At 40.3% G+C, this 14,612-nt stretch overlaps 1 protein-coding gene across 1 annotated transcript in view; it reads left to right on the top strand.

The window, feature by feature from the left end:
• Positions 1–8,885, top strand: part of LOC123364411 (macrophage mannose receptor 1-like) — a 58,083-nt gene extending 49,198 nt beyond the window's left edge. Inside the window, exons 26-30 of the mRNA XM_045006534.1 lie at positions 323–475; positions 2,344–2,460; positions 5,030–5,191; positions 6,145–6,186; positions 7,886–8,885. Coding sequence (XP_044862469.1) covers positions 323–475; positions 2,344–2,460; positions 5,030–5,191; positions 6,145–6,186; positions 7,886–8,103 — 692 coding nt within the window. The 3' untranslated portion in view covers positions 8,104–8,885. The remainder of the gene's footprint in view (positions 1–322; positions 476–2,343; positions 2,461–5,029; positions 5,192–6,144; positions 6,187–7,885) is intronic.
• Positions 8,886–14,612: the final 5,727 nt, after the last annotated feature.

The following is a 14,612-nucleotide window of genomic DNA, read 5'->3' on the forward strand; positions in this document are numbered from 1 at the left end:
GATAACCAGTGGTGGGCCCCATATAAGTGTCTAAACTTAATGTGACTAAATAAAGAGTACAACCAACTATACAGCATGCAGTTGCAACACCAATACTTCACCAGTTGAAGGTAGTCTCATAAAGTGATAATGGAAATTCCAGATGGATATCAATATTTAGCTGTGACTGGGGGGGTGGGAGGGTCAGTATTTTCCTAGCATCATTCTAAGTTAGTAGTAGCTACGTGTAGCATGGTATATGCATGCTGGGTAATTTTAAAGACTAATTTTGGGGTTATTCATAAAAAAGTACTGCTTTCAAACCACATGGTTCTTTTCACAGTTGTGGCCCCTCCCGATCCTCCACAGCTACCTGGAAATTGCCCTGAATCAAAAGAACTCAGATCTTGGATTCCTTTCCACGGTCACTGCTACTACATTGAATCATCAGCCATGAAAAGCTGGGCCCAAGCTTCACTGGAATGTATTCGATTAGGTGAGTGACTTTTATTGAGAGCAAAGACTTAATTAAGGACACAGTGTTCATTTTACAAAGTTCCTTAACTGCCAAAAACCTATTTATTAAAATGAGTTATTTTAAAAATAGAGCATACTTCTTCCTACTTATGCTTTTTGTTTTGTTTTTGCTTTTCACTCCGCTGGGAGATGAAACTAGGCTGATATGTTTGACTTTCTCATTATAGTCATTTTCATTGTCTGGATTTCACGCATTGCAAAATACTGTAAAATTTTGATCCCAACATATATTTATATCTATATTTTTTTTTATAATAAAATTACGGAATAAAAAAGCACGTAACCTATGCTTTAGGAATCTTTGACAGCTTCTAAACATATGGGGCCAGATTCATCAGTACACTCTGTCTCCCCTCCAGATTATTCCAGTCATCTGTTGAATTAGTATACTTTCCAACATAGACTTTAAAGCCAGAAGGGACCAGCTAGTCTGACCTCCTGCACATTGCAGGCCACAGAACCTCATCCACCGACTCCTGTAAAATACTTCTAACCTCTAGTTGAGTTACTGAAGTCCTCAAATCATGGTTTAAAGACTTCAAGTTACAGACAATCCACCATTTACACTGGTTTAAACCTGCAAGTGACCCTTGACCTATGCAGCAGAGGAAAGTGAAGCCCCCCCCCATAGTCTCTGCCAATCTGACCTGGGGGGAAATTCTTTCCCACTCCCAATACAGCCATCAGTTAGACTCTGAGCATGTGGGCAAGACCCAGCATCCAGACACCTGGGAAAGAATTCTCTGTAGTAACTCAGAGCCTTCCCCAGCTAGTGTCCCATCCCCGGCCATTGGAGATATTTGCTGCTAGCAGTTGCAGATCTGCTACATGCCATTGTAGGCAGCCTCATCATACTACCCCTTCCATAAACTGATCCTCAACATGAAATCCAGATCTTCATATTTTAATATTTCCTTAAGATCATGCTGAGATGCAAAAGCAAAGCAGGGACAGTGGGAGAGAGAGTTAAAGGGAAAGTTGTTCCCTTTAATTAGGAACAATAGCAACCCCAGTTGGTTCAGTTTGGACCTTTCTCTCACAGCTGAGGAGCCTTCCCCTTCATCTGCATATGCTCCCCGCCTGGCTGGCTCTCAGTGTCAGGGGCCAGCCAGTAGTGGAGCCAGTATCCTAGTAACCTAGTGAGCGCAGCTGGCCCTGAAGGAAGCTGTCTGACTAAGCCACCTGATTGGCTGCAGGAGTCAGCTAGCTAATACTTAAGTTCAGTAGCCGTCCAGTGGCTGCTCAATATGCTCCTGACCTGCAGCTATGCTTTCCCATGCCCCAGCACCCCACTCTGTCCCCTGACTGTGATTTAATTAACCCTTTGTCTTTGGCTTCTGACAGTGACTCGAGTTAATTCTCTAGCTTCAACTTTGGCTTCAGACACTTGTGTCCAATTCTTGCTTACCCCTTCTAACTACAACTTTGGCTCAGGCTTTGGCTTCTGACTCCCAGCTCTGACCTGTGGGCTTTGCTCCAGGACTGTGCCCAGATGCATTCAGCGCTACCTGTAGGCCAGACTGTTGTTTCAGCCATCAGGCCAGACACCCACGACTTGATCACGGCGCTCAAGGCTGTGGGCTTCAGGAGGAAGGAGCATTAGCTGTTGATGTGTTGAGAAACCTAGTTGTGACTCAGCACATTCAACTGCCATGATTAGCTGCTCTCCCCCCGGAGGCAGAGGAATGGAGGAGGCAGCCAATCAGAAGGCATTGTGCAAAAGTCTCTTAAAGATATAATTAACTGCTATTATAGTTGTGAAGGGGCAGGTCATTACATTAGTTACTCTCTTTGATTATGGTTATTTGTTTTGTTAATGCTTTCCAGATGCTACTTTGGTTTCAGTAGAAGATATGGCTGAATCCAACTTTCTGACGCACAGGATACAGGCTCTGGAAAGCAAAACACAAGGTTTTTGGACAGGAATGTACAGAAATGTGGATGGTAATTTTATTTTACTGTCAATATTTAAATTAATAAATATTTGTCAATAAATGAAATCTGAGGAATATTTTTATCCCTTGATGCACTGTTCTGCTGATGGTTTAAGTAGAATTGTATATGTCTTTTAGTCTCTGTCAATGGGTTGACCCTAGGCATCCTCTAGAGTCTACAGTGACCTTGTCCTCAGAGGCCACCAAAGGTATCAGATAACCCACCAGAAATGACGTGTGAGGGAAGATCTACTAGATCACAGTGTCTTCAGGTGAATCTGATTGCATTGTGAAGTCTTTCTGAAATCACACATCATTGCCATACAAGAGGAAAAGACGAGATTTTTTTTTTGTCTCTGATATAGAATCTATAAAACCTTGGTCAGCAAATTTGTTTTGAGTTGTGCATAGGCTGTTTAACCAAACAGATCTCTGTCTGGTTGCTGGTTCCGGTCCCTCCCATTAAGACAAATTTCTAGATAGTCTGAAAAGCAAATTGTTCATAATTGGGCTGATGTATCCACCTTTTTGGTAGAGCAGTATTTTGAGTGCAAGTGCAAGGCCTTCTCTGGTTGAGTTCCAATTAGTGTTGCTCACCAGGATACTGGAGGTGTTGGGAAAACTTCAGACTTCAAGGTGTGTGTTAGACTTCCTGGCTAGTGAAGGCCAGGAGGGAAGCACTGTATCCAATATTGATGGGGATTGTGAGTGTTTCTGTTAAGGAAAGTATGCCACCAGATTTGATGAAAACCTACATATACTTTTCAGTTATTAAATCCTTGCTTGACTTTGGCAATTTTACCAGTCATTTAGCAGCTTCCAGCCTTTCCTGCTTGAGTAAAGTGACTGAGAAAATGTCTGTATGCCTCAGATCTCCTTGATCCTTGTAAATCTAGTTATGGTCCTGGATTTGAACAAAAACCACAGTTGTTACACTGATCAATGTTCTCCGCCTAGTGATGGTCAGTGATCAGGTGCTTATGCTGATATTAGTTCTGCCAGTTACCTTCAGTACCATTGATCATAAGGTGTTGACGCTTCTGCAGCTGTATGCAGGGGTTCATGGGGCTACCCTTGGAGTGACTACATTACTTCTTGTCAGAGGGTTGTCTTGAAAATTGTTCATCAGCCCCAATGCTGCTCTCACGTTGGGTGCTACAGGATTTATTTTTGTCACCATACTTGTTCAATGTGTACATAAGGCCTTCATGGAGGTTAATGAGGAATCATGGTTTGCAACGTTTTTAGTAGTGTGATTGCACACTAATGTATATTGTGAATGGACGTCTGGACATAGTTAAGAAAGTAAATGATACCATATTAAGCATTGAAAAACTGATAGTAAAGAAGTTGCTATGAGTCAGCGTATACAGTATAATCTGATTTATAATTGCATAGCAAATGAAAAATGAGATTCTACAAGGGAGGCATTTAAACAGAAAAGTATAAGTGTTTTACTGTTATATAGTTTTCTTATTATAATAACTCCAGCTGGGAACACACGGTATAAAAAGATGCTCCTTTTTATTTTATCACTGTTAGTTTTAATTCCTGCCATTGTCTCACACTCTTTCATTTATCCTATTTTGACAAGTCTGCATTCATAATGAAGTTAACATTGTTTCTAACTACATATTGCTGTTAACACCGTGTTTCTTTTATGTTACTTATTGCATTATGTATAGCTGAAAAACTATAGAAATAAAATGCATAAAAGTTCTTTTCCATCTCAAATGTTGAAGTCTTTCAGCCTCTGGGATTCTTATATCTTCTGTTAATACATGTTAGTTTGTAGTCAGAGAAACGTAATTAGCATATAACACTATTATGGTCTGATCTTTCTGGAAGCACTGTCCATCCAAATCAAATTGTAGTAATGTGGTGGGGTTTACAGATCCCACACCGAACCCAGGCTAAGGAATAGAGCAAAGCTGGGCTAGGGATGTCCCACCCCTCAACAGGCACAGGGCATGCTCTTGGTGGAGGAATAATTCATAAGGTCACTTGTAGCCCAGGAAAAGTGGGAAAGGAGCTGCAGGTTGCACCAAGAAGGAAGGCTGAAGCCAAGAGTTGTGACAGAAGTAACTACAGCTTTGTTAAGGCTACTGTAGCAGCGGGGATCTGGATACTCTATCCCCCTCTTTGGGAGCTGAAAGCCCTAAATGAGACTGCTTTGATTAGAACATTAACAGACCAAGTGGAGTCTTCTAAACCAGCTACCACACCCCAAACAGAGGTGCGCTAATCTGTAGGAAATGACCCAGGGAAAATGTAAATAGAAGTAGTCAGGAGGGACTTAGGCCCACCATGTACAGCATGGCTTGAGCCCCCTCTGGGATGACAAGGCAGGCAGAGACTGACTACAATGCCAGCACCTGAACACTAGGACAGTTGGTTATCAGACAGTTTTAAATACTTGTACCAGGACAATGTGATATGTCGTCATGCCACAAAGAAGGTGCTAGTTACTAGTAAATTGCTTGATTTTTTTTTAAGTCGCTTGGTGAGCTAAGGAGTTACAATGAACACATTGATTTTCTTCTAATCTGTTATAATTAATATATTCTTTTTTACTTTAGACCAATGGTTGTGGCTAGACAACACCATAGTGGATTTTGTCAACTGGAATGTAAAAATGCCCACTGAGAGCGAGCACTGTGTTGAAATATCTGCACCATCTGGGTATTGGAATAATATTCTGTGCTCTTCTGAAAAAGGATTTGTTTGTAAAAAACCAAAGAGTAAGTGATATGATTAATATGATATACTGTACTGGATTTATGATTTGTTATTAGTAATTATTATAATATTTATACTTTGAATATATGCTGCGTATTGTGTGGTATATGTATGTGTGGTATGACATGCATGTTTGTGTGTAACCCATATATATATTATATATTTACTAGGGCTATCAAACAATTAAAATAATTAATCACAATTAATTGCACGATTAAACAATATTAGAATGCCATTTATTTAAATATTTTTGGATGTTTTCTACATTTTCAAATATATTGATTTCAATTTCAACACAGAATACAAAGTGTACAGTGCTCACTTTATATTTATTTTTGAGTACAAATATTTGCACTGTGAAAAACAAAAGAAATAGTATTTTTCAATTCATCTAATACAAGTACTGTAGTGAAATCTTTTTATCATGAAAGTTGAACTTACAAATATAGAATTATGTACCAAAAAAGTGCATTCAAATATAAAACAATGTAAAATTTTAGAGCCTATAAGTCCACTTAGTTCTACTTCTTGTTCAGCCAATCGCTCAGACAAACAAGTTTGTTTACATTGTAGGCGATAATGCTGCCTGCTTCCTGTTTACAATGTCACCTGAAAGTGAGAACAGGCATTCTCATGGCACTGTTGTAGCCGGCGTCACACGATATTTATGTGCCACATGTGCTAAAGATTCATATGTCCCTTGATGCTTCAACCACCATTCCAGGGGACATACATCCATGCTGATTATTAGAAATAAAAGTGAACATTTTAAAACTAGTGTTGTGGTTCAGTTACATTAAATAGAAAAGTAAAGCTGTTGTCACATATTTAGCATCTCTGTTAATTTCCTTTACCAAATGCATTGTAGAATACGAAGCTAATTGTAGTCCTTCATATTTTTCCCTGCATAGATTTTATAGATGTTGAATAAGTGTTTTATTTTTCTCTTTGAAAGTTCTTGAAGTTCAGCCAACTGAGAAGCCTCCAGATAAGAAAGGTAAGACTATTTATAAGCAAAATAACAAGAAATCCAAAATACCACACAAACATAGGTGATTTTCAAAATCTCACCCCCTCAGTGATTTTGGAGCAGAAGTCCTAAGTCAACAGGACATGTGCTCATAAGTAATTTAGGAGCTTTTGAAAATCCCACCCCTGTGTAGGAGTGGTTGTAAATGTTCTGACATAAAATTACTGTAAAATGCATTTCCAAATAATTAACAGCTCATATCTCATTCATTAAAAGTGTGACTTTGTTAAAATGATACCTTCTGATTCATCAGATCTGTGGTCCAAATCCTGAGGGCCTTATTCAGGGTCACATTTTGTCTGGCTCTTGGACAGCTGTGCTGGAGTGAAGGAGTGCAAAGAACTTTCCTGTCTTGAATGCCTCATGCAAGGGCCGAGGGCAGTCACAGTCTTTACATGTAGGAGAGCTCAGGGAAATGTTTCCACCTATATCCTCAGGATGCAGATTGTCCTGAAGGCAGTTACAATGAGGCGGGGCTGTGGCACTGAACCTCATCTAACCCGCCCATTGAGAAAGGATTGTGCACTAGAGAGAATGAGGAGCAAAAGGTCCTCCTTACACAGTGCTCCCCATGGATGCAGGGACAGGGTGGCTCTACATGGTCTTTTACTCAGACATAGTCTAGCCCTCAGTTTTTACTCAGTCTCTGTTCTGTCCAATTCTCATAGTTCCACTGACTAAACAAGGACTGAATACAGTATGGACATCAGGATTTGGATCTATATATTCAGGATAGAGCTGTTCAAATCATGAATAAGATGGATAATATTTGTGATTAATTTGATATGTGGCCAGATTTCTCTCTGTTTGCTGTTCATGGAGTCCTGTTGTCCGTGATTCACATGTATTTAGAAAACCACCAGATATTGATGAAAATATTCAGAAATCTCCATGAATTTTTGGGCAAAAGAATCTTAGTTGAAAAATTTGTCCTGGAAAGATATTGTTCATTACGTGCTTTCTGATATTTGTTATTAGTTAGTGAATGTTTATCGTATGTTCACCTGTTCAAAAAGTTTGTCACCCAACTGGGAACAGAAACAAATACCATATGACCTAAGTGACCAGTCATGGGGCATAAATAACAAATAGATTCCCAGATCTCCAAATTTGCTCCTACACCACCTTATTTCCAGCCTACTGCATAATACTTAGCTGTGGGAAAGAAGGCCCAGCTACACACCAGCAATCCCTTGGTTGCTCTAAGCTAAACTGGGCTCATATTGGCACAGAACTGGCTCCTGGTTCAGGATGGGAAGAACATCTCCATCATCAGATGAGCCTAGTGCATCTTGGGTACAGCTGAGCATCGCAGAGTCATAAAGTTTAAGGCCAAAAGGAACCAACAGATCATCTAGTCTGACCTTCTGCACATCACAGGTCACTACAGAACTCCACCCAGTTACCCTTGTATTAAGACCAATAACCTGAATTAGACTAAGTATTATGGCCCTCAGAAGACTGAACTATTGTGAGAGAGAAGCAGCGAGTGGGAGGGACCAAAGTGCACCAATGCCTGAGACCCTGCATGGTAGGGAATTGATTAAATGAGAGAGACCCAGATGAGCCTAGCAAGCAAATCTGGTCCATTGTTGTCCATAGTCCAATGGCTTCCATCTGTTATAATCACTGAGATCCTTAGCAATTGTTTTGTGTTCATTTACAGAAGAGGCTATTGCACCTGCTCACCTCACAGCTTGGATACTAGTTATTCTGGCTATTCTTATTCTCATTGGAGCTGGCCTTGCAGGCTGTTTCTTCTACAAGAAAAAGAGACAAAACCAACTACAAGGAGATGATCAAGGCGCAGAAACACTCTTAAAATGCAGTGATGCTGTTGCAAGAACTAGTGATACAAAGCATTCTGTGCCAAGTATTGAGTAGAATGAACAGGTTATCCTGTAGTGTAATAAAATTTGTGCCTGATTTTGGTAAAATTTGCCAACTAGAATACAAGAAATCTTAAATCAAAGCTTATTTCTCTTGTTTAAGTAGTAGCCTGTTTGTTTAGCACTGTCTGTATTTTTATACATGTACTTAGCAGAAGCATTTACTCCTATTATAGTCTTGTAGCATTCAAGATCTTCTCATATAAAAGTAGGTTTTAGTGAAAGGAATGGGAAGGGCTATTCAAATGGACAATGGATATACTTAAAACAACTAAAATGGAGCAAACCAGTGTGAACAAATATTCAAGAAACTATGGTTTCTAGTCAGAACTGGATTGCCATGAAATATAATGAATGGTCAGTTTATGCACCTATTGTGTTTGTGGAAACTGCAAAGAACTCAACAAAACATTTGTGTAATTCTGTTGAAATCCTGAAAATAATCCTGAAAACTTCACTCCAGCAGTCAAGCTCTGTTTTTATTGATGGGACTGTACTTTGCTTGAGTCTTAAAAAGAAACAGTGTTGTATATTATCACTTTTTAGATAACTTCTGAAGACATAAGTAGTCTGCTGTTTTCACTTTCTGTTATGTATAAACAGTGAAACCTGTCAGAAATCTCTCAAAAGGTTTTGTAGTCTGTGCTTGTAAATCTTGTAGCATATTAAATGATGTGAATTAAAATGTTCTCACCCAGTTATGAATGGGCTGAAGCAGAATGGAAATGTTTTCCTTCATTCAGTTTAGTTCTATGAAATAAACAGACAGAAAATGTCTTTTTGTGACGTAGTTTTCATCTTTAGAACTCTCTGTGCAACACGTAATCTCTGCCCTTCACGCTTCACAGATATTGTCAGTCACTAATGAAAGCAAATTAGCTCAGCCTCCTAGCATGTAAGTAGACTTTTCAGCAATAATTTATAAGTAGATAATTCCTCTTGAAGTATCAAAGATATTGCTACAAACTGTTGAGCCTTTTAGCCCTACTTTAGTATGCCAGTGTCTGAACCAGCCTTCTCTAATAGCTCTGAAAACTGGATGGGGAAAGACCTAGCAGGTATCAATTTATTCTGTCTGGGGGAACAAAAACTCACTTAGGGTCAAATTGTGGCTGGCCCTTACCCAGATGTGTGGACAGAGGAGGGTGTAATTTCTGGTTCCCTCTTCACTAACCTTTTAATGCACAGTGCCCCATAGGGGGTGTCAAAGAGAAGCCAGGCCCTGCTCCCCTCCCTCTCCATTGCCCCACAGACTGGATCCAGGGCAACACAGATCTGTTAAGGTTCCCAGATTAGCAAGAAGATCTCCAGTTTTGTGGATCCCTGCCTGGGACCCTGAGCAGCTGTGTCATTCTCCTAATCGGGAGAGCTGCAGAGCTATGGAGAGGGACTCTAGGCTGTGTCTTTATAGTTAGAGACCCTGCCTAGATGGAACTATCCTCAGAGTCAACCAGGAAATTAACCATGGCAATCCCACACACAATACAGCCCTGAACCCACCTACAGCTCTTCCATGGTGATGTCAGAAGTCAGCTAACTTGAGCTGGCATGGCTCCTTTTGTGCTCATTTTAAAACTGGGAGAACAAATTCTGTTAATAGCTTGTTGAAATTTTATTCAAAACTAAAACTGTTTTTGGTCTTTTATTTTAAGAGTGTTGTTGGTAAATGTATTTGAATTTTTTTCTGATATTTACAAAAATCCCCCAAAATCCAAAATGAATTTTGTTTTCAGTTTTTAGTTATTTTAGCTTTGTGACCCTTTTTTCATCTCCCTCAATTTTCCCTTTTCCCATTTTGTTGCTGAAATGGTGGGGGAAGGGAGGAGGAGAAAAGTGTGTGGCGAGGTGAGGGGGGAAAACACTGTGACGAAACGGTAATTTTCTGAAATATTTTTAGGAAGCCTATATGTGTCTCAGTTTCCCCTGTATTTCACTTGGCTATTCAGTGGGGATGACGGGGAAGCACTGTTTGCACTCAGGGCAGGCTAAGGCCTGGCCTATACTAAAAAGTTAGGTTGATCCGGATATATTGTTCATCAGTGTGAAAAATCCACACCTCTGAGTGGTGTGGTTAATCCAACCTAATCCCTGTTGACCTAGCTACTGCCTGTCAGGGAGGTGGATTAACAGAAGAACTCCTCCTATTGGCATTGATAGTGTCTACACTGAAACAGTACAGCAGCACAGCTGTGCCATTTTAGGTGTAGACAGACCTTAAGTTTTCATTGTAAACCAGCCCTCAGAGAGACATGAGCCTAAACAATGGGGTTCTCAACAGTTTGGCTGGGGCTCTGGCTAACCACAATGGACTATTCTTTAGCCTTCATTTCTCTGTGCTAACCTAAGGACTTCCTATGTTGTGTTGCCCTGGACTAATAAACTCTGTTTTGACGATGCTGTTTGAGTGTTACTGCAAACGCTTGGTGAGGTGTGTTAATTCCAGAAGAGTGTATGCTTCTTTACCTAGGGTGACCAGGATGGGGGTAGGGGGCAATAGGAGCCTATATAAGAAAAAGACCCCAAAATCGGGACATCTGGTCACTCTATCTTTACCAGGAGTCTGTCTCAGTTGGACTCACTGAACAGCGCTCACAATGTGTGACAGGAGTGCTGAAGCCCCAAATGCTGTCTGGTGCAATCACGTGGCCTACCCTGTGCAGGAAGAGTTAGACCCTTTGGGTCTGGCACACTGGAGGGGATTCTCCTAGATACTTTCAAATTTTTAATAAATTAAAAAAAAAACAAAAAAAAAGTTTCACCTCTCTTTTTCCTCCCTTCCAGAAAGATAACAGACTAGCAAGCTGGGATGTAAAGCTACCCCGCACACACCAACTGTCCATTTTGACCATGCTGTCGTGTACTAGAAGCTCCCTCGTGTGCTTTGATCTACTTCTGTTTTGGGTGCAGGATAGATTTACTAACCAGTTGCCACTAATTAACTGTTTGTATGAGACAAGGCCTTAGATCGATGGCTGATCCTCAATATTTGAGCTTTAATGTATTTGCTTTTCTTAGCTCTAGAAACAGTTTTGCCAGTGTGTGTTTCTATAGGAAACAGATGTTTTTTTAGTTTCAGCTTCTACTACTTGTTGAGTTCTGCATTTTTACAAAATTATTTAAAGGATGAAGAATTGTTTCCTTAGCTGTTGTTTCTTTCCTATCAACTAAATGTATATGTTTTCAGTCTTCTTGGAAATCCCCACCCCTGATCCCCCGGAGTGATGCAAGTTTTGCGCTGTCCACACTGGTGTTATGTCAGTGGGAGACGCTCTCCTGCAAAATAGCTTCCTCTTCTTGCTGGGGTGAAGTAATTATACCGATGGGAGACTGCTCTCCCATCGTCATAGTGCATCTTCACCAGATGTGCTGCACTGGCACAGCTGCGATGGTGTGCAAAATCCAAAATCAAACATTTTAATTTGGGAACACCAGAAGTTTTTATTTTGATCAAAAATGCCAAAATGAAAATTTCTGAAAAATTTCAGTTCAGAACTTTTAAGAAATAAAGATGTTGAAATATTGGAATTTTATTATGGATGGAAATTCCAATTTAAACTCAACTCCATACAGAACGCTGTAGCATATCTTCTCAGCATGTCAAACCTGCCCTCCGCTCTCTTCACTAGCTTCCCTTAGACTATCATGTCAAGTTCAAGGTTCTTATCTTCAAGGTACTCAGTGGCCTGAGCCCCTGCATATTTGAAGATCACCTAAAGCTCCAGGACCAGGGCCGGCTTTATGACCCATGGGGCCCCATTGGAATACTCGGCGGCGGTCAGGGGCTTCGGCGGCACTTCAGCGGCGGGGGGTCCGCTCCGGGTCTTCCATGGCACCGAAGGACCTCTCGCTGCCAAAATGCCGCCAAAGACCCTGGAGCGGACCCTCCCGCTGCCAAAATGCCACCAAAGACCCCCGGAGTAGGGCCCCTTTAGGCGTGGGGCCCTCTTTGTCACGGAGCCTTATTCTGGAGAATCGGCGTAAAGCCGGCCCTGTCTAGGGCAAAGACCATAGTAGACAATTCCAGTCCTCAGACAGCAAAGAGTCCTGTGGCACCTTATAGACTAACAGACGTTTTACAGCATGCCACAGGACTCTTTGCTGCTTCTATAGAACCAGACTAACATGGCTACCCCTCTGATACTTGACTCCTCAGACAATGGAACTTTCTACAATAAGTGTTTAAAGTTCAGCTGGGTAGGAGACAGAACTTTCTTGTCAGCCAGTCCAAGACAACGGAAGGAACTTTCCTCTTCTCCCCGCCCCCCCAGAACTAAGGACCATCATAAAGCTCTCTGCCTTCTGCTCCAAGTACAGAGTGCACTTCTTTGACCTTCTCTAATATAAAACAATAAACCCACTACAAAAACAAAACCCTACACACACAATTCTTCTCTTGGGGAGAGGACGAGAGGGAATGAACTACATGTGACAGTTGTTGAATGTGCGATTGGAAGCTGCTTGGATACTACAGCGAAGGGGGCAGTATAAGACCACATATAGTATAGACTGGTCGTTCTTTAATGTTTGAGCTAATTCAAAACTGTCAGTTAAGGAAGGTTAGCAAATCCTTTAAAATTAGGGCAGGGAACTGGCATCTTTTTGGCATGGAGTCTCCTGCCCTCATAACAATTCCCTTTCCTGGTACACAGGAGCCAAATGTGGCTTGGCAAGTGGAGAGCTATGATCATGACATGACCGGCCAAGGAATTGTGCACATCCTATTACTGTATTTATTTTTTTACCCTGTTTCACCTCTCTCTGGCTGTCTCATCTACCTGCTATGTCTTATCTAGCATAATAGAGCCCAGCCTGGTTGTGGCATTTAGATGCTACACAATATAAATGTTTAATAATTCTACTACTAATAGTAATATAATTTATTTCCTTCAATCAGTCACCTAACATTAAAATCAATGATTACCAGCTTACCTATGTCATACAAGAATTTTGTCCTGGTCTTACTGTGGTGCCATTAGAAAGTGACACAGTCAACAAATATGCAACCAGTAAAGTCTTGTTGAGCTGGTAGATGATCTGGCAGGACTTGCATCAGTCCAGTGAAGTAAATGGGATAATCTTGCTGATGACATGTGTCCTGGGGCTAATGCATGTCTGAGTGGTCGGGGACTGGTACTGCAGGATGCTGCTGTGATGGTAGCAGATACAAAGCAATTTATTCAGATAGGAAGAGTTAGTATTCTACTTTACAAGCAGTTTTAGGGAACTAGTGGTTTAAATGGTTTACATGATTTCAAATGGGACTAATTAACATTAAAAATGAGAAAAACATTACAACTCCTTCTTTGGTTTTAAAATGTCTTAAATGGTGAGATTCAGGATTATATGTATTTCTTGCAGGAACATTTTCAGGGTGTCCATGAGCCAAATTAGTCTTTGCATAAAATTACACATTGACTTTGTAGTCTATGTTCCTTTCTTTAGAAGACAAACTTTAATTTATACCACTGAATATTACTCAGCATCTGTGGAGTGTAGCAATGAGTAGAGAGAGAACCATCAATAAGACCCTACAAAGCATATTCCTTTTCAGTGGTGTAGCCATTCAGTAGAATAGAAATGCCTTGTACATGCTTGGAATATATATTTTAAAAGTATTCCCAGGTGTAATATAATTAGAATCACAAAATATTCTAATATTTGCTATGCTACAATATATACCAAAATGATATTCTGACAATGTGTACACCCATATAGTTGAGCAAAAGTTCTCTTTTCATTAGCTATGTCTGGAAGATATTATAAATCTTGGTGACTGGAAATTTTGGGGGGCAGGGACTGTCACTTCTGTGTATGTGTCAGTTCCTTGCACAGTGGGGCTCAACCTGATTGAAGCCTGTAGGTGTTGCCACAATGTAAATATTAAGTAGTACTAATTAATACCAATGACAATGATTGATTTAAAAAAAACAAAACCACCATATGGTTTTGAGGATGCTGTCATGCTGCAATTCCATGAGCTCCCATCTTAATAAATACAAAGGTACTGATTGAAGCCAAGAAAAAAAAAACATTTGTTCTCTCCAGGCAAAATTAACAACAGAACATGAAAAATCTTGGACAAAACAGATACTCTAGAGAATGCTGGTGATATTGTTGAGGGGAAGGATTATATTTGCTTTGCTTTTCGTTACTGTTACCTATTTTGTCATAATTTCAAAAGGCAAAATTCTACCAGCTTTGTCCTTAATTTCCTACTATCTGTATATTAAGCTTCTATAGAATTTTATTATTCAGTGATTCATTCAATTCCTCTTTTTTATTTTGGTCTTGCAGACTTGCTTAAGGATCTGCCTTTCCCTTTGAGTTTTCTGCTGTGTAGCCAAATCAGGCGGGTTGACTAATTCTTTGTATTTAGGCATCTCCATTGTAATAATAGCAGAGATTGATGAGTTTTCCTGCTGTCACAGCTTCCCTTTAGATTCTGAATAAATATATTATTGTGCTTGAGGTGGTTATTTCACCTCACACATGTTTTATAATTTC

The sequence above is a fragment of the Mauremys mutica genome, chromosome 2 (genome assembly GCF_020497125.1).
Source record: "Mauremys mutica isolate MM-2020 ecotype Southern chromosome 2, ASM2049712v1, whole genome shotgun sequence".
Lineage (NCBI taxonomy): Eukaryota > Metazoa > Chordata > Testudines > Geoemydidae > Mauremys > Mauremys mutica.